The sequence below is a fragment of the Carassius gibelio genome, chromosome A24, assembly GCF_023724105.1.
Source record: "Carassius gibelio isolate Cgi1373 ecotype wild population from Czech Republic chromosome A24, carGib1.2-hapl.c, whole genome shotgun sequence".
NCBI classification, from domain to species: domain Eukaryota; kingdom Metazoa; phylum Chordata; class Actinopteri; order Cypriniformes; family Cyprinidae; genus Carassius; species Carassius gibelio.
In genome coordinates this window covers 11,286,313-11,308,865 of record NC_068394.1, presented here as the reverse complement: position 1 = coordinate 11,308,865, position 22,553 = coordinate 11,286,313, and the positions used below count along the sequence as shown (strand labels likewise).

The following is a 22,553-nucleotide window of genomic DNA, read 5'->3' as shown; positions in this document are numbered from 1 at the left end:
AGCACTGGAAATCTCCAAGTCTGTCTGCTCTGGCCTGTTCACTGCTGAAAAACACCGAACATCTAGTTACTTGTCAACAGAAATGAAATTACATGGATATTTGTTGTTAAAAAACTGTGTATAGTATAGACTTGTTAAAGGGAAGGAGACTGTATATCATAAACACACAGGACAGTCAGGGTTTAAAAGCTAATTGGGCGAGCAGCATGGCTTTTTCTGAAATACACCAACTGGTTTCGATTATTGGCAGAAGTCAAAGTCTCATGCTGATTTAACAGCATTCACAATGTCTGTCTATTCTGACAGTGAGGGAATAAAAGAATGAAATAGCAAAAAAAAAAAAAAAAAAAAAAATATATATATATATATATATATATATATAAAAAGATTTGTCATCCAAAAAATGTCACTGTCAAAATGTCATGTCATTTCAAACCTGTATGACTTTATTTCTTTGTGGAACAGAAAAATTAGAATTTTTAAGGGCACAAATGGCTCCCGGTCTTAAAAAGCAATTCATACGGATCATATTCCAAGTCTTCAAACTTAAAAACTTGTGTAAAAAAAAAAATGTGTTGTTTCTTTTCCTTAATCTTCTTTTTTTCTTTTTTGAAGTTTTAATTTCAATTACTGAAAATAATTTTTGATAGTTTTAACATTGGTAATACTGGTCTGTTCCTCACACCGTGCTCTAATATGACACACTGTATGAAATACTTTTATGATACTTATATATATATAGCTCTTTTGCATCTTTTGTTTGAAGATTGGAAACTTGAATCCCTATTCATTTTAATTGTATGGAAAACCTGCATTTTTTTTTTTATGTTTTTTTAATCTGTCTTTTTATGTTCCAAAACAAAAAGAAAGCCAAACGCATTCGGAACAACATGAGGATGAGTAAATGTTGAATTAATCATTTAATACTCAACATTGCAGTCACTTGCCAACTATTCCAGGACAATGACGTGCACTGAAGATTAAAATGTTTGAGAGGCTCTTTAAGATAAATCCTCTGCTATGGCAAACAGTCCTTTATGTGCCATGTTTATAAAGTTAGCCGCGATTCAATTCATGCCAGACAATAATAGCTTGAAGGGTGAGGAACGTAGCTGGAATTTCACAGTCGGATGGAATGAAATAGAGCACTGAAGCTTGTTTTGACAAGGGCAGGGACCGAATCAGTTGCTCTAGTATCTAAAAGTCCGCTGCCCCACATGTTGTATGGCTACTATAAAACACCTGACAGGCCGCTTTGGAGTGAACAGAAGAATAACGTCAACTATGGCTTGGATAAAATAGATATTATATAGATTATTAAAACAATCCAGTTCACTCTTTGTGACATTATGAGACCAATGAATGTCCTCCATGGACTCACAGACCACATGCTCCACAGAGGGATGTGTAACTTGCAATAGATGATAATTCAGTCCTTCTTTTAACTGCACTAAAGCCACCCTTTGGAGAAGCTAATGAATCTTCTCTGGAGAGTAGTCAGGCTGCCCTCTTTGCCCTGTCTGATCCAGATAGCACATCCATATTTAAGGTGACAGCCCAGGTGGCAGACAGGCACTTTATAGAATGTTCATGTGATTAGAGATATATGACGTCATTCTCCACTTCTGCTTCTTTGACATCATTTCCTTCCAATCTCACCAGGTCATCAGAGATGCCCCACTTGATCACCCCCACCCTTACCTTCTCCCTAATATCTAACACACTCAAATTTCTCTTTCTACTCTCTAGATTACGGCACTATTAAGAAGGTGCTCTCTCCGCTGAACCAGACCATGGGTAGTTGTTTGCTGGATGAGATTGAACTTTTCCCCCCAAAGAAGAGGCAGCCAGTCCGCAGCCTGCTTATACTTCACAGTCGCAGTGAGCTATTTGTGGGAGTCAGAGATCAGGTCATCAAAATCCCCCTGATGCGCTGCAACTTCCACAAGTCTAGAGAGTGAGTACTGCTGCTTCTCAACAGATAGATATAAACATCTCAAGGTAGAAATTCTTAACTATTTCCCAACAATTTAAACTGTCATTATTTATTCAACCTTGTATCAAAAATGTACTTTCTTTTTTCTGTGGAACTCAAAAAGTGTATTTTCTAGATGACTTAGAGTAGACCTCATTAAAAGGGTCATATGACATTGCTAAAAAGAACATTTGGGGCCGTATTTTAATGATGTAAATGCAAAGTGTAAAGTGCACTGCGCAGGTGCATTCAGGGCATGTCCATATCAACTCTTTTAGCTATTTTAATGACGGAAAAATGGTCCGTGTGCTGGGGCAAATTATTGGAATGGGTTGTCCCTATTCTCTTAATAAGTAATTGGCATAACGTTCAATAAACCAATCAGAGTGTCATCTACAATTCCCTTTAAGAGCAAGATGCACTCACGCCATGGTGGATCGCTATTTACGTGGCGGAATTTGTTGACTGAAAAAAACTATCTGCTTGTGCGCTAGTTAAAGCGCATGAGCAGATCATCTACGGGACAAGCAGGAATCCACCAAAGCTTCCCAAAGTGAAGAAGGCGTGGGATGAAGTACAATTTCATTCATCGAACGAGGTGTAGTCTGATTGGCCAGCTATCCAGTGATTGGCTGAATTCCTCAAGCATGTGATGGAAATGTTACGCCTCTTATCATACTGTGATGCTGTGTGTCCCAGAGTAATAAGACAAAAAATAATACAACCCATTATAAACTAGGCATTTTTGTTGCATCCAGTGAGGATATAATTACTGATTATAATGACGTATCCTTTTTTTTTTTTATGCATTGCATATTACGCTGCGTAAACATAAAACCATGTCTGCATTTGTGATCGGACAAATTAAAAAACAACAAGCACTTCTCTACACTGCTCACAGCTATCATTTGAATCATCAGTGGCAAATCCTTTAAGGAAGAGTAGTTCCCAGACTGTCCTTGCAAAGTTGGAACTGCCCTTTATAGAAACAGACACCATATTGTAGGAACTACTCTCACAGGAAACAGTTTTCGTCCTCTGTAAAATGCACTGCACACATCTGAATATTTGGGTTGAACTGTTCTGGAACAGGGGTGTCCTCTTTTGGAAGGCCAAACAAAGTAGTTACGCTTCCACAACAAAACACACAGCGTCTCCATGTTTCCATGCCGGTGGCATTAGAGAGAGAAAAACGTATGCCTTCTTTTTTTTTTGCTTTTTCTTCCCACATCATATGGGGGCGTGTTAGAATGAGCTGTTTTAGGTAGTAGTGGTTGACTCTTAACTTTTATAAAGAATATCTCTTTAAATTTGAGACTTTAGTCTTTGCAACTTTACAGATCTTCTCTATGCACCAAGAGCTTGTAACACTCCAAAGAGAAAGGAAAAATTGAAATCGCATCATATGACCTCTTTAACGCCAGTTTTGACAGGAATGAAAACGAGGCTGTGAGGGACAAAAGTAATGGATTTTACTGTCATTTAGCAACATTCTGATTGTTTAGGTGATAAAATGTCTTTCTCAAAAAACAGCAGTTGTGAAAATTACATAACCTTTATACAGTCCTTTCCATTGTAAACAAAGATAGTTCTAAAAATTGTTCTCTGTATTAAAGAATAGATGAGTTCACACCGCAGCTTTAACAATAAAGGCACAGAGAAACAATATCCTTCAAATCACTGTCAGAATAATTTTTTTCCAGCTGATGATTGATAAAAACATTGACAGGCGATCAGAATCTGCTATAATGTGCTCAAGAATTGAAAGCAGTACGACAAGACTGTGCTTAAAATAAACAGACGTTATCGTCCGCTGGTGTGGAGCCTGATATAATTATCTTTATAGTTATCCTTCTTAGTGTGAATGGGCCTTAAGTCTATCTTTAACTGCCTCATCCATCTTAAATTCAATATGGCATCTAACCTTATTAAGGTTTATATAATGAACAGATTACATGGACTTTTAGGATACTTCTTTTTTTTTTGACGGATCCTTTATCCTTTTTTTATATAGACCATTTTATCAAATTACAATAACTTTTTGCACCTAACACAACTTTTCTTTTATGTGTACTCTTAAAGAGTAAAATCAAGTCCAAGACTTGTAGCTTAATATTTATTTTTTTCCTGAAATAATTTTTTTTTTTTTTGTCACCCTTTTTAATAAGTTTACATTTTTTAACTTTGTTAACAGTGGACCATTTTACAGCATTTATTAATTTAGGTTGATGCTTAATACTATCTTTTAATTGTTAATTCATGTTTGTTCTTAATTCTTCTTTTTGTATTTGTATATATACTGTTTTAATGACATCTTGGTGAATCTGTAGCCGATCAAATATTTAATATTAAATGATTAAATTAATGTTTATCAAACCGAAGTGTTAACCATCCGTTTTCCTTGAAAATGTCACATTTTATCTGACAAGTTAAATGTAAGTGTCATATGGTGATTGCTTTTAATAATACCAAAGTTTTGATTCCTGACAAGATAAATTGTGCTACTAGTCTTACGTATGCATACATGCCTGCAACTTAATTTTTTTTTTCACTGCACAAGAATAAACGTAATGTCACAAAGATCCTCTGCCAGAGGGCAACAAAGAACACTCATCATGTTTGACATTGTGCCTCCAGGCCTTCATATCAAGAGCACTTCTCTAATCTCTGCTTATAAGAGGAGATGGCAGCCTCTTCATCATCCCTCTCCATTTGCATTCCAATGAAAAGCTCTGAGTTATGTGTATTTGAGATTTGCCTGATTTGCTTTCCTACCCTCTTAAGCGGTTAAAGATTGGGAGAGGTCAATTACTCCCACCTCTATACTTTCTGACACCAAAAAGGGGAATTGACGCAAGTTTTGTTTTAATAAAGTCACAGGGCAATTTTAAAGTGCCTGGTTTACACTGCTGACACACACACATTGCAGTGTCACTGTACTCTAAATTTATGGCAATGATCACTTGGCTTCATCTTTCCATCCATGCTGATGACTGCTGCGATAGTCCTTAATGAGTTTGAAAAGCTATGAGATGCATCTCAGGGCTCTTTTCTGTTTCTGATTAAAGTTATTACCAGCACTCAAGGGAAATATTGCCAGATTAAGTTATGCCAAAGTAAGCGATATTCATAATAAGAAGCATGTGTGCTCTTTAAGGTGTTAAACTTTTTAGAGGGTTCTGATCATATGTTCTTATCATTCTGTTTATCTCCCAGAGGTACACGGATAAAGTTATTCAACTCTTTTGCTTTACTTAGTGTCATAATTTAATCTTTCTCTTTTATTGTTAAACATGCTATTGTAAACCATGTGCTTTTAAAGGGATACTCCACCCCATAATACATTTTTGTCATTAACACTTACCCCCATGTCTTTCCTAACCTGTAAAAGCTTTGTTCGACTTCGGAACACAATTTAAGATATTTGAATGAAATCCAGGAGGCTTTTTACTCTCCTATAGACTGCCCAGTAAGTTACACTGTTGTTATTTTTGCTTTCTTTGTGTACAAAATGTATTCTCGTCGCTTCATAATGTTACGGTTGAACCACTGATGGCAGATGGACTATTCTGATGACGTCTTTCACACTTTTCTGGACTTTGACAGTGTAACTTACTTGGCAGTCTATGGGACAGTCACAAGCCTCGCAGTTCTCATCCAAAATATCTTAAATTGTGTTCCAAAGACAAATGAAACTTTAACAGGTTTGGAACCACATGGGGGTAAGTTATTAATGACAAAATTGTAATTTTGGTGTGGATTATCCCTTTAAGACCTTTATGTAAATTTATTTTTCAGAAGGATGTGCAGAGCCTTAGGTGCTACACACTGTCTGAAACAACATACTTTTAGTGTACTTTCACAATTTGATATTATTTTTTTATTTTTATTTCTGATGTCAGGAAGGATTTAATAAGCCTTATTTGCGGTTTAATGGAATATATGATGTTTTTGGACTGGGAAGAAAGTTGTTAGTTGTAAAAACCTATGAATAGTATGCTTTCATAAGGGAATTTTGGATTTCTCGTTACATGACCTCTTCACTTCTGCTCTTCTTTTGCCTTCTTTCAGTTGATTAATGTTGCCATAAACTTTTGTATTACGATGAGCATCTGTTCTTTCTCTCTCTCTCTCTCAGTGCCTGTGTGGGGGCCAGAGATCCATACTGCGGCTGGGATCTGGTGCTCAAGAAATGCACCACCCTGGAAGAAAGCGTCAGCATGAGCCAATGGGAACAAAGCATCACACGGTGTCCTGTGAGTATCCAGAATGCACTTCAATAATTCACGCAGTGCCTCAGCCCTCAAAGCCAAATGTTTTTTCCTATGAAGACTCTTGATGCTGATCCAGTCTGTCCGTGAAGAACAGTGACAAATGCACCCACTTCAACTGTAACTTGCAAGATCAACTTTTTTTCTCATAACAGCAGATACTCTTAGCAGTGTTTTATAACAATGTTGAGGAAGCATTCCAGGTGATGGACAGACAATGCTGAGACAGTGCAGATCTGATGTTTTGCTGCTTTTGCAGAAAAAACAAACTTTTCCTCCTCCTGAACTCAAAAAGAGAATATAAGGCTAATAGTAAATAGCGCTTGTGTGCAAAGAAACAAACGCAACAGAATTTGCCATCAGCCATGTTTCTGTTGAATGGCATTCTCTGGTAACATGGCTTTATATTCCCACACTCCTTTGTGCTGACATGTGACCTCCGAGCCTGTAAATCACTCCCAGAATCTTCGTCCAATCCATCACGTCCCTCCCATGTACAGTGGCTCTGAAAATATTTAGCCGCTTGCTCTTCACGTGGTTTCATGTTCTAAAGGTTACATGCAGTGTTTTGTTTGATACCACATCTGAAAGCACAATCCACACACACACATAGACACCCAGATACTATAAACTATATCAAGCGTTGTTGCAGTCTCAGAGGGTCTTTAGGTAAAAGACCTTGAAGCTGTAGCTGAGAAATGACATTTTGTGTAATAGCAAGTTGCTTCCCATGCTGCCTGAAGAAAGCAGCGTGGAATTGTTTAACACAAACAGGGAAGTGTAAAAGTGTGGGTGGCTTCGGTCTCAGTCACTAGAATGCAAGCGTTATATTGATTTAGTCTCACATGTGTTGTTTACACATATTGGTTACACATTTTGAGGTCCACATATCCTTTAAAATTGTGAAATCAAAAATGTGCCACAAACTTGTTATGCCGAGGTGCTCACATGGAAGATGCAGATTTGAATCCGCCTAACAATTTTCAATTTCATTCACCTTCTGTTACAAGGTTAGTTATGTGAAGCCTCTTTTTTTGTGTCTCAACCTTTTATTTCCTAAAACATGCAATGACTTATGTTTTGTTTTGTTTTTGTTTTGTTGTTTTTTGGGGGGGGGGGTTCTGTTTGTTTTGTTTCCAATTTAAATTTTTGTGTCCAACATTTAGTTTTTTTTTGTTTGTTGTGTTTTTTGTTTGTTTGTTTAGTTTTGTTTTTTTAGTATGTTTTTTTTTTTTTCTTTTTTTGTGTTTTTGGATTTTGGTTTGTTTTGGGGTTGAACTTTAACTGATATTGTATCTAAAAAGTAATCAACCATTCTGAAAAGGTTATATAAACAAAAAAAGTTTATGATAGTTGATTCAAATTTTGACAATGCTTATTTATATATATAATATTATTACTAACAACAACCAAGAAAATAATTTTATATAAAATACAATTCAACCAAACACACACACGCGCACACACACAAAAAAAACTTTTTCTGTAAAGATAACACATACACTACCACATCCTGGTCATTTGACATATTCCTTTTGAATAATACACCCACATATTTTTTTAACATGTTCATCTGCAGGGTAAGATTGTGTCCAGGTGTCTGAGGTTGAGTGACAGATCTAAAATGACTTGAGTAGTAGAGCACAATAATGCTAGATGGAGACGAACTTTATTCACAAAGCCCATCTGGAGGCTGACACAGTATAGCAACAAACAAAGAACCACATTTGTTTGGAAAAAAACATTAACTTACTGTATCATCCCTGTCTTAAAATTGGCAGAAACCCCATTTATATTTAAAGGAAAAGCGAGACCTTTGAAAATGAGGTTTTTTACTTTTCCACCACACTGGAAATGTGACAGTCTTATGCGTTCTGTACACAAAGAGCACAAACAATTTCTCTCCACATATAAGGTAATTTATTCTTCTCTATCCATAATCCATTGACAGTCTTTTCCACAGAACTCATCGTGGTTTATGTGCTAGACAACATTACCTTCTCCTTTTGTTCATAAAATATGTTGTCCTTTATCTGATACCTCAGATGTTAATAACCAGAGTGCAATCACAAAATTGCATTAACTATTCATTACTACATTCTCATATAAGGCCTCAAATGAAAATATTTGCTCATTGTAAAGCGTGTTCATTTTCCAAAGAGGAGCCCGTGCTATTTTCAGCAATCACAAATCTAATATGCTGAAAGTTATATTTTAGTTTGGATTCATCTAATAACTGGCAAATGTGACCTTATCTACAGTAATCATTTATTAGCATTCATATTTTGCTTACTTGTTTCTGTGCCCATTTTCTATTTATGTGCTCTCTTTCTGTTGTGTGCGGTTATGTATGTGTGTGTGTAGGTGAGGAATGTGACCGTGGATGGTCATTTTGGAGCCTGGTCAGGATGGAAAGCTTGCAGTCATAGTGATGGCGGCAGTGTTGGTTCATGCCAGTGTCGGACTCGAGCGTGTGACAGTCCGAGCCCTCAGTGTGGAGGGCAGCCATGCCAAGGAATCAGTGTTGAGGTGGCCAACTGTTCCAGGTATACAAATGTCCATGTAAAGAATAAAGCACAAACAGGAAGTTACACATACACCTTTAAGCATAACCGATGTATATGGAAGCCTTTTTCCACCTCAAAGCAAAAAATATGAGGTATTAGTGACTTTAAGTATCACATTTGCAACATTATATCTCACAATTGTAACTTGGTTTCTTAGGATTATCATTTTAAATCTGAGAATTGCAATTTTAAATATGACAATTGTAACTTCATGTATCACAATTGTTATTTTATTTCGAACAATTGCGACTTTATGTCTCATAATCATATCAAATGACTATATTTTGGCAATTGTGCATTGATTTGCATAATTGTATTTATATCTCTCAATTTCACAATTGTGATTTTGCAAACTTGACACCTTACAAAGTCTTTTTGTCTCAAGAATACAACTTGAATTTTTGTAATAGTCATTTTATATCTGAGTAATTGTGACTATATCTCACAATTACTTTGTATCTCATATTTGTTTGTCATATCTTTTAATATGACTTGTAATTTCAAATTTATTTCCCTCAATTATTGTATTGTGAAATTTTTGACTCTCAATAACTTTAAATATCGCAGTTGCAACTTGATGTCTGAAATCTGTAACTTTTTTCTCATAATTATGACTTTATATCCCACACTGTGAGTATTTTTCGAATTTGTGAGTTTTTTTTTCTTTATTATTATTGTTTTTTCCAAATTTTTCCAAAATTTCAAGTGAATATTTCACAGTTGTGATTTTATCTCATAATTGCGACTTGATGTCTAATAATTGTCATTTTAAATCTGACATTTGTAATTTTCCGATTTTATTTCTCATAATGCCAACTTTTTATTTCACAATTGCAAAATTTATTGTAAGCCATCTCATAATGTAACTTTAATGTCTTGTTATAGCATGTGTATCTTCCTAAATGGAAAGTTTATTTCGATGTGATTTTATATCATGTTGTGTGACTTAATTTATTTGTAACTTACATTTTTAAAATATAATTTCCTGTATCAATTCTCACTCTCAAATAGAAACAAGCTTCCATACCATGCCATGAAAAAGCAATTTAAAAAAGATATGTTGCTATGTGATTCTAATTTTCCAGACTAAATCATTTCATAGAAAAATATTCTTTCCATTGTAAGCAGGCTTAGAACAGTCTTAACAAAAAGATCCTCATTTAACAAACTGAAGGTCAGTTCATACCAGCCAGCTGTGCAAGCATTTGATTAGTGATTACTGCCATAACATATCCATCCTCAGAAACGGGGCATGGACACCATGGACGGCATGGGCTCCTTGCAGCACCAGCTGCGGGATTGGATTCCAGGTCCGGCAGCGTTCCTGCAGCAACCCCACTCCCCGCCATGGAGGACGTGTTTGTGTGGGCCAGAACCGTGAAGAGAGGTAAGAAAAAACATCATTATATATGCAAATGTATTTGTTTTTTGGAATTTACACTCAGAATCCAGATAAACTAAGGGGGCAAATACGTGTTTGAAAGGGCATGATACTTCCTTTGCTTGTTCCTTTCAGTCTCACCTGCTGCATGTGTGATTGCTGCTGTGATTTCATTGCAGTTGATGATAATGAATGAATATATGCAGTTCATTTTATTGCTTTTTTATTACTTATCCTATTATGCAATTTTCATCTCTTTGAAAGCTTGTTAGTACATAACTAGAAGCACACAAACCAAATGCTTGAATGGAGGAGTGAGAGAGGTTTTTCTTTATCTGCCATCCAATTAAAAGTAAACATGCTAAGGCTTGCTAATTACAGAGAATGCCGGCACAGACTCTACACACACACACACACACGCTTAAACACTGTATGATGGTGCGCCATCTAATAAGTGCAGAATTATGTTTAAACTGCTCTGCCATGAGAATGTGTGAGGTTTCCAAACAACAGGTCATTGTAGCTGAAACATTTGACCTGAAGTGCAGGGATGAAGAAAAGTCGAGAGAGGCATCTGTTGGGAACAGTTGTGGTCTCTCCGTTGAAGGTGCCAACTTTTCCCAGCTCAACACTTCAGGTTTTTGTTTTCAGATATTTTTATCTCTATTCTGGCTTATGCTAAAGACATCATTATTTATTCCCTGAAACGCAGCGGTTACTCTTGCAGGGCAGAGAAAGATAAGGAAATGATGTCTTTATTATCTTTGTAGTTTCTGCTAGACAATAGGTAAATAATTGGTTTTGCTTCAAGACTAAAGAGGCGGCCAACTAGATGAAACAAAAGGACTAAATTGAAAAATTGTTTTGTAAAAGTAACTTACTATAACTATGCATGATTAAAAAATAATAAGTTATTTTAATATTAGTCTTTCTAATTTTAGAAGATGACATTTCAACAATATAACAAACGGAGTTCAGGTTTGCCAAGATACCAATGTCTGCAATAACAAGTCATAAACTTTATAATTTCACTTCATCCAATTATCCCAAGCTCATGATATGAGCCATGCTATTCACGTGAATTTCATAATTTTATACCCTTTAATGTATTTTTTTTTTTAAATGCCTCATTTATTTATATTTTTATGTCTCCTAAGCAATTTCAGGATAAACAACTGAGACAAAGTTGATACCTACTAGTTCTTGAGCAATACAATTTTCCTGTGAGATGGGACAGAATGAGAATGCCACGATTTTTGAGTCACCCTAGAAACACAGACATGAGGCTTAAGACATGAAAAAAGGTGCAGATTGGAAGTTTTTCTTTTTCTTTCTTTTTATATGCAGGTGACTGTGAAGTAGACGATTTCTGCCACCTCTTGCATTTTCCATCTCCTGCCCCTCCACTTACACTCCTTATCCAAGGCACCGGCACACTTAATGCCCTTAGGTGTCTGAGCATAAAGGCTGTGAATAATCAGCAGAAAAAGTTCTGGTGCAAGCTTTGTGTTTGGCTGTAGTCTAACTAGTCTACAAGCCCCAGTGTGTTTTTCACACCACCCGTCCACTCTAATACAACACCTCGACCAGCCCAGCGGTGCATAATGGCTGTGAAAACACATCCGGGGAGCATGTAAGGGCCCACAGTTTTCATTTAAGATTTAAGGGAGCCAAGTTAATAGCTCAAAAGTGCTTTGTTAGTTCCCTTAGCAGGATTCAGTTTCGGACCAAAAGAAGAAAGCACCCACTCCTGTTTTAGTTCTACTCTGGCTACTGCAAAATCTCTAGTTCGGGGTCTTTTGTCTGATATTGAAAGAATTTTGGATCCACTTGTTAGTGCTGCGGGGAACCTTTTTTCTGTTAAGTCCCGCTCAGCCATTGGGCATCTGTTCAGAAGTATTCAGCTCATATGTACAGTCACACTTTATTCCCTGTTCGCACACTCCTGCCAGATGGCAAAATCCTCACCACGCAACTCTGCTGTGGTCAGTCACCATGTGGTGTCCTCAGTGAGGGAAAGAGAAAAAAAGAGAAAGTGCAAGAGTCAGCTAAAGTGATGCTTCAGTCAAAAAATAAATATTCTTTCCTCATTTACGCAAGCTCGTTGATTTGCAAATCCGGCTTTAATCGTGCTTAAAATCCAGTAGTGTGAACTTGGCTTTACTGACCCCAAACTTTGAACAGTAGTGTACATATTTCATTGAAATAATATATCTTAATATTATATGTTATTTTCCTGTACATATTATATAAATGAAAATAATGTTTTCTATGGCTGCACTGACTCTGGCACTAGTTGGACAAGGGACTTTACGCACTCAGGGGCTTGGAGCCTAGAGACCAACTCTCTCTGTTAATCTCAAGTCTCAGGTCATGCAGCCTGAAGTTTTGGAGGTCCCTGACAGTGGCCCCACTGTCCTGTTCCATAATCCAGCACTAGTCCAAAGCCATATATTTAACCTGGCACAGGGTGTCTGTAAACGCAGAGCCAGCAACTCCCATCCATTTGTGCTCAGAAACTCTGTAAAACAAGACAGAACGCCTGCAGGCAAAAGAACTGTTGTCGTAACACTCCAGTACTTTGTTCTGCTTGAAATCCATTAGATAAATTAAGGTGTTTTTTGACATGCTTCCTCATTCTCTTCAAACACCATTTCCAATCCTGTATTTATTACAACTTCTTGTTCTTTTGATCGTTTCTTTCCCCTTTTTTGTGCCAGAACATGGGCAAACTTGTTAGACTTAGCAAATCCAATCTGAATGAACAGTATTTGCATATGCAAATTGGCAGTGAGTTTCCCTTGGCTATAAATCTTTCTTAAATGGATCACTTGACTTTTTTTATTACATACTACATCACAACAAGTTGCCCTGATCAGTCGTTCTCTAATGGGAATGTGTACGGCTTCCTATTTTTGAACACGTTTTCTTTTTCATATTTGAAACTGGATAAAATAATGGGGGGGGGGGGGTAAAATAAAATGAATATGATTTCAGTTAACTTTTGGATTCGATGTGTTTTTAGCACTTAACACCAGTAAGATTTTTTTTCCTGCTTTATCTGTATCCTGCTTACATCTGTACAATTTTGTTCTGGGTTGGGGTCATCACAGGCTCAGGATGGTTGAGGTTATTTTTGATTAATTTTCCGAGCCTTTGTTCTGATTATGACCGCATCTTCAAAAGGAAGCAGACTTAATTTATTATTCGCTTCCTCTCAAAGATCTACTGATTGCAGTGAGACCACATGAGAGCTGGAATGATTGAGTTTATGTGTCCAATCATCATGCTTTATACCAATTACCTTAATACCAACTACTTTTCAATTACAACTACTCATAAAGCCCACGCATCTGGCTTTGCAAATGGACAGACGGGCCCGGAAAACCCACTCTGCCTGCAGACCTCATTTAGATAAGACACAGCTTCATCAGTGCTCATTACACTAAGGTTAACCTAGGCATTTCCTGTCCTTGGAGACCTGAACAACTGCTAGCCACTCATTATCTCTCGTTTGCAGTTCCTACCTGAGTTAGTTTAAAAACAAATCCTTGTTCAAAGGTAAAACTTGTTTTGTTAAGCCTCTGATGCATGGTTCCATTTCAGTTGGTCACTCTCGCATCACGTCAGTAATGACCGATGAATTGGGATTTCGCTTAGAGAGATCAATCCACTTTAAGTGTAACTAAACAAGCCAATGCACATTGGCATGCAATGATTGCATCCAGCTGCTGCTGATCACAGCGTGAGCATAAAAATGCACCAGGTGCAAGGCATACCAGCTTTTCGCTTCAGAGCCAAGCGATCACATCGTTTTGCTCCTGACTACTCTACTGAGAGAAGAAGACTGAACGAGTTCAGCGTGCCCTTTGGAGCTGTTGGCGGTAAGTTGGTTCAGCGGGGGTGGCTTCCCGTGTCGAGTGGGTCGCACACATCAGGCTGCACTATACCCTATTTGTGTTGCAGATGGTCATCTCCCCTGTGTGCTTCAGCACACTAAAAGAGCTTTTTTATCTAAAAGAACATTCACGGGTGCGTCTGTTTAAACTTTGAAAATCTTCACGTGTGCGTCACGTGTGCATCACGTGTGCGTCTGTTTAAACTTAAACTTTAAACTTTACGTTGCATCTTTGTAAAGATGAAGTTGCATCTTGTTATAGACAACATACCCATGCATTTCTTGATGCAGTCATTATCTGATGTAGGGTGATGGTCACGTCTCAGGTGTCTGGGCATTAGACACTTTGGGGTGTCATTCGTGGATGAGTCATATTCTTATTGTGTGAAGATGACCATCTCGGGGTTCGCGAGCCAAGCTCCGCCCCGTCAAAAGGGGCAGAGTTACACTACCTCTGCCTTGATCTAGTCCTTGTCATGGTGGCAGTCAACCCTCCAGGGAACCAACCGGGGGGACCATCACTCCTCTTGCACTCCACAACCAGTTGAGTTGCCAAAGGAATATGTTGGGCCCTCTACAAGGAGTGTTCTTGCAGTATTCTTCGGCACCCATTCCACCGGATGATCAGATGTCGATTGCTGCATCGGAGGGTGAACTCTTCATAGAGGAAGATTCAGCTGCGCTGCTGCCCTCCAGAACTGTAGCAAATGCCTGAATAAGATCCAGAAATTATGGTTATGCTTTCCCGGGCGGAGATCTCCACTGAGCCCTCAAGGTTGGACAATTGGTTCTTTGGGGTGGCCCACGCTGGTTCTCAGCTCAGCATTCCCGTTCCAAGTGGAACACAGGAGGCTTGCACAGGACACTGGAATGGCGTTTTGGTAAAGATCCCAATTCATCTGTCATTACCAACGTGACGTAAAGAGTGACTGACTGAATGAGAATGCCTCGGTTATGTATGTAACCCTCATTCCCTGAAGAAGTGAACAGGTAAACAGGGACATCACAGCTGCAGTACCAATACTGTGCAGCCCTGGTTATCGGCTCGGCTACTTAGCAAAGACCTGGTGTGCGTTACACCTTCTGCCTTTCTATGCTCACGCTGTGATCACTGGCAGCTGGATGCAATCATTGCATGCCAATGTGCATTGGCTTGTTAGTAACACTCAAAGTGGTTTGGTATCTCTAAGCAAGATCCCAATTTTTCGGTCAATGCCGTCGTGACGTCTCTGTTTCCTCTTTCAGGGAACGAGGGTTACATACGTAACCGAGACAATTTTTTTTAATGGCTCTTTTATATGCCAGCATGGATTCACCTTGGCTTGATGCACCAACTACTTCTGAAATATTTACCATTGGTTTCTATATAATTTTCTATAATTTCAGGGGCGAGGAAGAGATTGAAAATTGTATTCTTTTAAGTAAAAATATTTTTTTTTCTTTTTGATTTATAATTCATGCTTTAGAGGATTCATATTCAATTATTGAGGCCATTGTTTTTATTGCATAATCAGGATGGGTTGAGTGAATAACAAGGATATGTGGTTGTGAATAAATGTTTACTTGCATGCTAAAATGTTTGTTTCAATCTATTTTAGATACTGCAATGAGCACCTACCCTGCCCCCCACATGTCTATTGGTCAGCATGGTCTCCATGGGAACGCTGCACAGTTCCATGCGGCGGTGGGATCCAGTCGCGACGACGAACGTGTGAGAATGGAAACGAATGCCCGGGATGCAGTGTTGTATGTCACTTTCATATTATTACTCAATTGGTTTATGAGATTTTTTGAGAGAAGTTGCACACTTTTACCAGTGGATTTATATACTGTATAATCTAGCATTTAATATTAATTTTTTTATTTTATTTTTTTAAATAACAGAAACTAATGAATAGTTCAGCCATGAAACTCTTATTGTGTTTTAATTGGTTCAGTCAATTCATTGTTCCCAGCCAATTATATTTACTTATTCATTGCCATATACCTATACATTTACTATACCTGTCCTTTAGTAGCATGCACAGGGGGGGCCGGGGGAGCTCGAGCCCCTGCCCCTATGAGGTCCGACGCTAAAGAGCCCTTGTGGTCCAGTCTGCCCCCGGTATGCGATTTCTGCCGAGGGTTGGATATTAATATTTTTGATCGTGGACGATAAAAATGTCTCCACGATCTGTTTTTAAAGAAATACCATTGTATTGTGCTACAGCGCACTTCCTATCATCTGAAGTTCTGGCACCGCGGAATTAATATACCGTGACAAACATCAATGTGTTAACTCAGTGTTAACTTAACATCAGTGTTAACTCAGCAGTAGAGTTACTCTCAAGGAACATTGCACTTATTCACAAAAGAAAATCTTTTTGCATCTGCTTTATTGCCGTACTGGTTATTTTCATTTGTGTGCTTTTCTGACGGGTGGTTTTTCTGAGCACAATCAAAGCGTGGCACGAAAACGAAAAAGCCGTCAAACTGTGCCTGATTACTGAACTAAGTTATGTTTTGTGCTAATACTGTCAAAACACACAAGATTTATGTATAGACTCAGTTGGATATGTCGAAAATGAAAGCAGGGGAGCGCGGGCAACAAAGTAACGCAGGGTTAGTTGTAACACACGTGGTTTTAATATTTCCATACATTAGCATAACAGTATTTACAGTATTTATTAGTTACCATTTCAACATTATATAGAAAACAAAAACAAATGTGCACCAAAATTCTAAAATCTTTTGAAGATATCGCTGAACATTTATTTTACCATAGTAAAAAAAAAAAATTTATTAATTAAAAATGAGACAAATCTGCTATTAGTTTAATCTCCAATCTGTCATTTATCAGTTCAGATCATTTTTTTATGCTTTGATAACTAGCAGAAGACATTAACCAGTTTTAAATTCCAGTTGCGCAGATAGGGCACGTTGTAACACTGCGTTACAATGTGCTATTCTATGACATTAGCGATGTCATTTACACTATTTACTTTAATGAATTTCAATGAGAAACAATGAGAAAGTTGTTTTGTTTTTTGAGAAAATCAGCCAAAACAATAACTATAAGAATAACCTGAATCTTGAATCTTGAGAGTGCTTAAACTCATGATAGATCAATGTTATTGATAATTTCACTCTTTATATATAATTTATTCGCTATTTGAATAATCGTGGAAAGGAAACATTATATGATTATAAATTTCTGATGTTATTATTAAATTGTTATCTCATTAAATACAAATTATGTCCCATAAAAATAAAAAATAATTACCCTACATGAAACCCATGTATGTTTCTTGCCAAAAAAGATGTGTTTATGATGTTTAATACACAGTGGCAGAACCAGGATGTTTTTCATAGGGGTGGCCTGGGAGAGTCTGATGTGGCACAGAAATCTTCATTATTTCATTATAAAAATATGTTTGATTATAATGTACTGGACTTTTCTAGTGCCTAAAACACAACTGAGTACAATTAATTTCTACTTAACTGTAATTGAGATATTTGTTAATTAGATCAAGTCACACATATATATCAGTGACTCTCGGGAGCGAACGCTGGCGCTGTTAGCAGCCGCTGCTCAGGAACTTTGAATGATATTAACGTTTTTAACTTTTAGATTACGTTTTTATTTCACTGTGTTTTATTCACCTGCCTGAAATACATACATTTTTTTGGATGTTTGTGCACGATTTTGGATTCACCAAGATTCACTGAGATTTTGCTGTTACCTGACCTGAGACTGTTGCCGGCATTGCTGGATTCCTGCTCACCTGTCGATTTGGTTCGAGGCTTTCGGACTTTTCTTCTATCTTCCTTCAGCTGCGGCAATGATGATCGTTAAACTGACTATCTGGATTTCAATTGTGTGGATTGTCCTTTGCTCAATCTTTCATCCTGTGTATCCGCTCTATCAATACTCGGTAGCGGAATTGTTGCAGCTACGCGTGCACTACGGCGAGCCTCCGTCTGCTTTAAACCTACATCAGGATATTGCTTTTACACCACGCCGTAAATATGTTCATCGTGGATCTCGCCGGAGTTTTAAGGTTGTCTCTCCAAGTGGAATTCCTTCCATTTGGTCCACGAGGCCTCGTCCTCCAAGGAAACATGTTCGGACTATTGATCACAGTGTCTTAGTCAAGCCACCTAAGACGATCACTTCTATCGATGGTAAGAACGATCTTTCATTTGGATTATGGAATATTCGATCAATCTCTGATAAAGGTCCTTTCGTGAATGATCTGCTTTTTGATCGTAAGTTCGACTTTCTATGTCTGACTGAGACTTGGCAAAAAAGTAATGACTTTTATCATTTGAACCATTCTGTTCCTCCTGGATATGCTTTTATCTGTAAACCACGCAGTGTTGGCCGGGGCGGGGGGCTTGCAGTACTATATAAGGAAAAATGGAAAGTTACAGCTCTTCCTGAAACTGACTATACTTCCTTTGAATCTGTTGCTTTGCAAATCAATGGATTTGTACCAACTATCATAGCTATTGTTTACAGGCCTCCGAAGGCCAATTCTGTATTCCAACAGGAATTTTCAACATTTTTAACTTCTCTTTGTTCATTGTCTCCAAACGTGGTTTTGGTTGGTGATTTTAATATCCATGTGGATAATACAGAAAATTCATGTTCTAGAGAGTTTTTATCATGCCTAGATAGTTTTGGACTACAGCAATTTATCAATGTCCCAACTCATTCAAAAGGTCATACTCTAGATTTAGTAATTGGTTTCACCAAACCCTGATCGGAACAAAACTCATTCTAGCTTTGCGCCATCTCCCTTATTTTCATTTTCTGTTTTTAAAATTCCAACAGTTGAGGACATTTGTTCCATTGTACAAAAATCTAAATCTGTCACCTGTCAATTGGATCCATTACCGACTCTTGGTTAAAGCTGGTTTATCATTTCTTTCCTCTTTAATCACTGATATTATGCATGCATCACTTCTTACTGGCACTGTCCCTACTGCACTTAAAACTGCTGTTATAACGCCTATTCTTAAGAAACCTGGGACAGACACAAAGAATTTTGCTAATTTTCGACCTATTTCAAATCTTCCGTTTCTGTCAAAAATCCTGGAAAAAATTGTTGCTCATCAGCTCCGTGAACATCTCTCTTGCAATAATTTATATGAGCAGTTACAATCAGGGTTTCGTGCTTTTCACAGTGTTGAAACTGCACTTGTAAAGATTTCTAATGATCTATTACTAGCGGCTGATGCTGGTCTTCTATCAATACTTATACTTCTTGACCTTAGTGCAGCATTTGACACCATTTCACATCCCATACTTTTGAGCAGGCTGGAATCTATTGGAATTACTGGTATGGCTTTAAGCTGGTTTGGTTCTTATCTTACAGATCGCATTCAATTTGTACAACTTAAACAGTTTAAATCAAAACCCACTTATGTTGTCACTGGTGTTCCCCAGGGCTCTGTTTTAGGACCTCTTCTGTTTATTATTTATCTTTTACCTATTGGCAGCATTTTTAGGAAATATGATATCCACTTTCATTGTTATGCTGACGACACCCAACTTTACCTGTCTTCTAAACCTTCTTCTAAGTTTCCCTCTTCTGCTCTTGGTGAGTGCCTAAGTGAATTAAAAGATTGGTTTTCAAGTAATTTTCTACAATTGAACAGCAGTAAAACAGAAATTCTTCTTGTTGGTTCAAAAAATACAATAAGTAAGTCGAATATTTCTTCTCTGGAAATAAATAACTGTTCTGTTCCTCTATCGAATCAGGTCAAAAGTTTAGGTGTCATTTTTGACACAACTTTGTCTTTTGAATCTCACATAAATAGTGTTACCCGTTCTGCATTTTTCCATATTCGCAATATAAGTCGTCTGCGCCCTGTCCTTTCACTCAGGAGTACTGCTACGCTTGTGCATGCTCTTGTAACAACAAGAATCGACTATTGTAATGCTTTGTTTTATGGGCTTCCTTCCAAATCTCTTCATAAATTACAGTTAGTACAGAATGCTGCAGCTCGAGTCATTACCAAAACACATTTCTCCTGTTTTACAGAAGCTGCATTGGCTCCCGGTTAAATTTTGTGTGAATTTTAAAATTTTACTTTTAACTTACAAAGCACTTAACAATTTGGCTCCTTCATATCTCCATGATTTTCTTCATATACACACTCCTTCCCGCACTCTAAGATCTGCTTCTGCACTTACACTTGTTCAGCCACGCACTCGGACAACTTCTCTGGGGTCACGAGCTTTTGGCTTTGCTGCTCCCCATTTATGGAACTCTCTTCCTGTAGAAGTTCGCAACAGTTCTAGTCTCTCAGTTTTTAAATCTCGTCTTAAAACATATCTGTTTAGGCAGGCTTTTATGTGATTTAATGTTTGTTGTTGTACTGGTTTGATTGAGTAATGTCTTTTTTTTAATGAATTGTGTAAGGTGTCCTTGAGTGCCATGAAAGGCGCCTTTAAATAAAATGTATTATTATTATTATTATTATTATTAAGTAATACTGGGTGAATATGACCATTTTTGTATTATTCCTCACCTCCAGGTATTTTAATAAAGGGGCTCACTATAGCTTTATTGTTTATTCATCTTCTAGAAACTCCCAAATGCTTGCTCTTCAACATTGCATACTCCTGGATGAGGCATGTTTAGTGATAAAAAGAGGCCAAAGTCAACAGTCATAAATGCCAGAATATAAAATGAGTTATTTGGTGCATTTAAATGTTTTCATTTTCGCATATTTTCTAGTATAAGTGCACTGTGCTCACATTTATTTGTGCATTAAATTACAAATAAAAAATACATATCATCTTGTGCCTTATATGGTAATCTCGAATTGCATAATAATTTTAGTATATGCATTTGAGAGACGTACTTGTGTGCTGCGTACATGCAGTTTGCAATTTTAATCGCCTTTTTGGTGATTTCATGATTTAGCTGACGACAGAATGAGGTGTGTAGCCTATGCTCAAAGTTTCTTGTGCGGTCTATTTATGATGAAGTGATATAGAGCGTGTGCCACATATCTGCGTACTGTTGAAGAGTGTGAGCTGTGAGCACAATAAAATTGCTGATGGGACAGGGAAGTCTGTTTTACTAACAAATAGTCTAACAATATCTCATCAGACCGCAGTTCACAGTCGTTCTACTGAAGCTCATTTGGCTGCTGTAGCTTTTCTGCGCTAGTTTGACTGGCGCTTGACACTGAGGTGAAGCTCAAGTGCACATCTGAAATTTCTCCAGTTTGATGTGTGGATTATTTTTAATTCTTAAAAAACACCATTATTTTATTTGGGAAAAAATAATTTTATATATATATATATATATATATGTATATATGTATGTGTGTGTGTGTGTGTGTATATATATATATATATATATATATATATATATATATTAGGGGTGTAACGGTTCACAAAATTCACGGTTCGGTTCGATACGATACACTGATGTCACGGTTCGGTACGTTTTAGATTCAGCAAAATGTAAAAACATCTCAACTTTTCAGAATGCCGCAAGCGCACCACGGGTCATGTGACAAGAACTAACCAATCAGCTTAATCATTTCCCTTAACAACGTTGAAAGCTCAGCCAAGATGAAGGAACAGCTGATCATAGTTGTATATGGATTGCAATTTTGAAATAAATTTAGTAGCAGAGCTAGCCTAATGCAAGCAATTTTTAGAGCTGCAAATCCATTTATCCTTTGCTGAAATTTCCGCGTCTTCATGGAGAGAGCAGCACGTCATTGTTGCTTAGCAGAGGCAGACGCCTCAGGGGCGCTTCTGCCCAAGCGCTTTGGAAAGGAGGAGAAAGACGCGCCTAGCGTTTTCCACGCATTTTTAGGCGCGATATGTGAATGGCCCCTAAGGTGCTCGCACACTCAGCACGTGCTGAAGGTTTGTTGCAAAATGTCTAATGCATTTAACAGACCAGAAATAGAAGATCCTCCAATAACCAACAGGTCTGGTGTTTGGGTGCACTTTGGATCCCTGTAAGCTATAATGGTGATGACAGAATGAATGGTAAATAGTAAGGTCTCATATCCGCGGCTATAATGTAAATGTAATGTAAATGTAGTCTACCAATCGCCGCGGTGATGTCTTTTGCCCTGTTTGAATCATTTGGAAATGTCTGTCTAAATGCTGCGGGGATAGTTTGTTGGATGTATGTTTCTCCTTTTTTTCATCTTTTCCCAGATACTGACACACTAAGGTGATGTCGGCGTAAATGAGTGGACATGTTTCAAGTATTACCGCTGGTGTTTTTTTTTTTGTTTTGTTTTTTTGTTTTACTGGTGTACCCTATTATCATGTAGCAGATGCAAACGTTGTTTTTTTTATCCACCACTCTCTTGCAGGGAATCCAAAGTGCACTCAAACACCAGACCTGTTGGTTATTGGAGGATCTTCTATTTCTGGTCTGTTAAACGCACTGGCCACCGCTTACCGTGCATGAACTGCTCGCTCACTCAGCGCTTA

General features: G+C 37.6%; 1 protein-coding gene across 6 annotated transcripts in view; it reads left to right on the top strand.

Annotated features, from left to right (window-relative positions):
• LOC127946450 (semaphorin-5A) overlaps positions 1 to 22,553 on the top strand; it is a 132,607-nt gene that overhangs the window by 73,473 nt on the left and 36,581 nt on the right. For all 6 annotated transcript variants that reach the window (XM_052543037.1, XM_052543036.1, XM_052543035.1 and 3 more), the window contains 5 exons: positions 1,750 to 1,957; positions 6,114 to 6,231; positions 8,611 to 8,792; positions 10,057 to 10,200; positions 15,691 to 15,838. In XM_052543037.1, the coding sequence (XP_052398997.1) occupies positions 1,750 to 1,957; positions 6,114 to 6,231; positions 8,611 to 8,792; positions 10,057 to 10,200; positions 15,691 to 15,838 (800 nt within the window). The remainder of the gene's footprint in view (positions 1 to 1,749; positions 1,958 to 6,113; positions 6,232 to 8,610; positions 8,793 to 10,056; positions 10,201 to 15,690; positions 15,839 to 22,553) is intronic.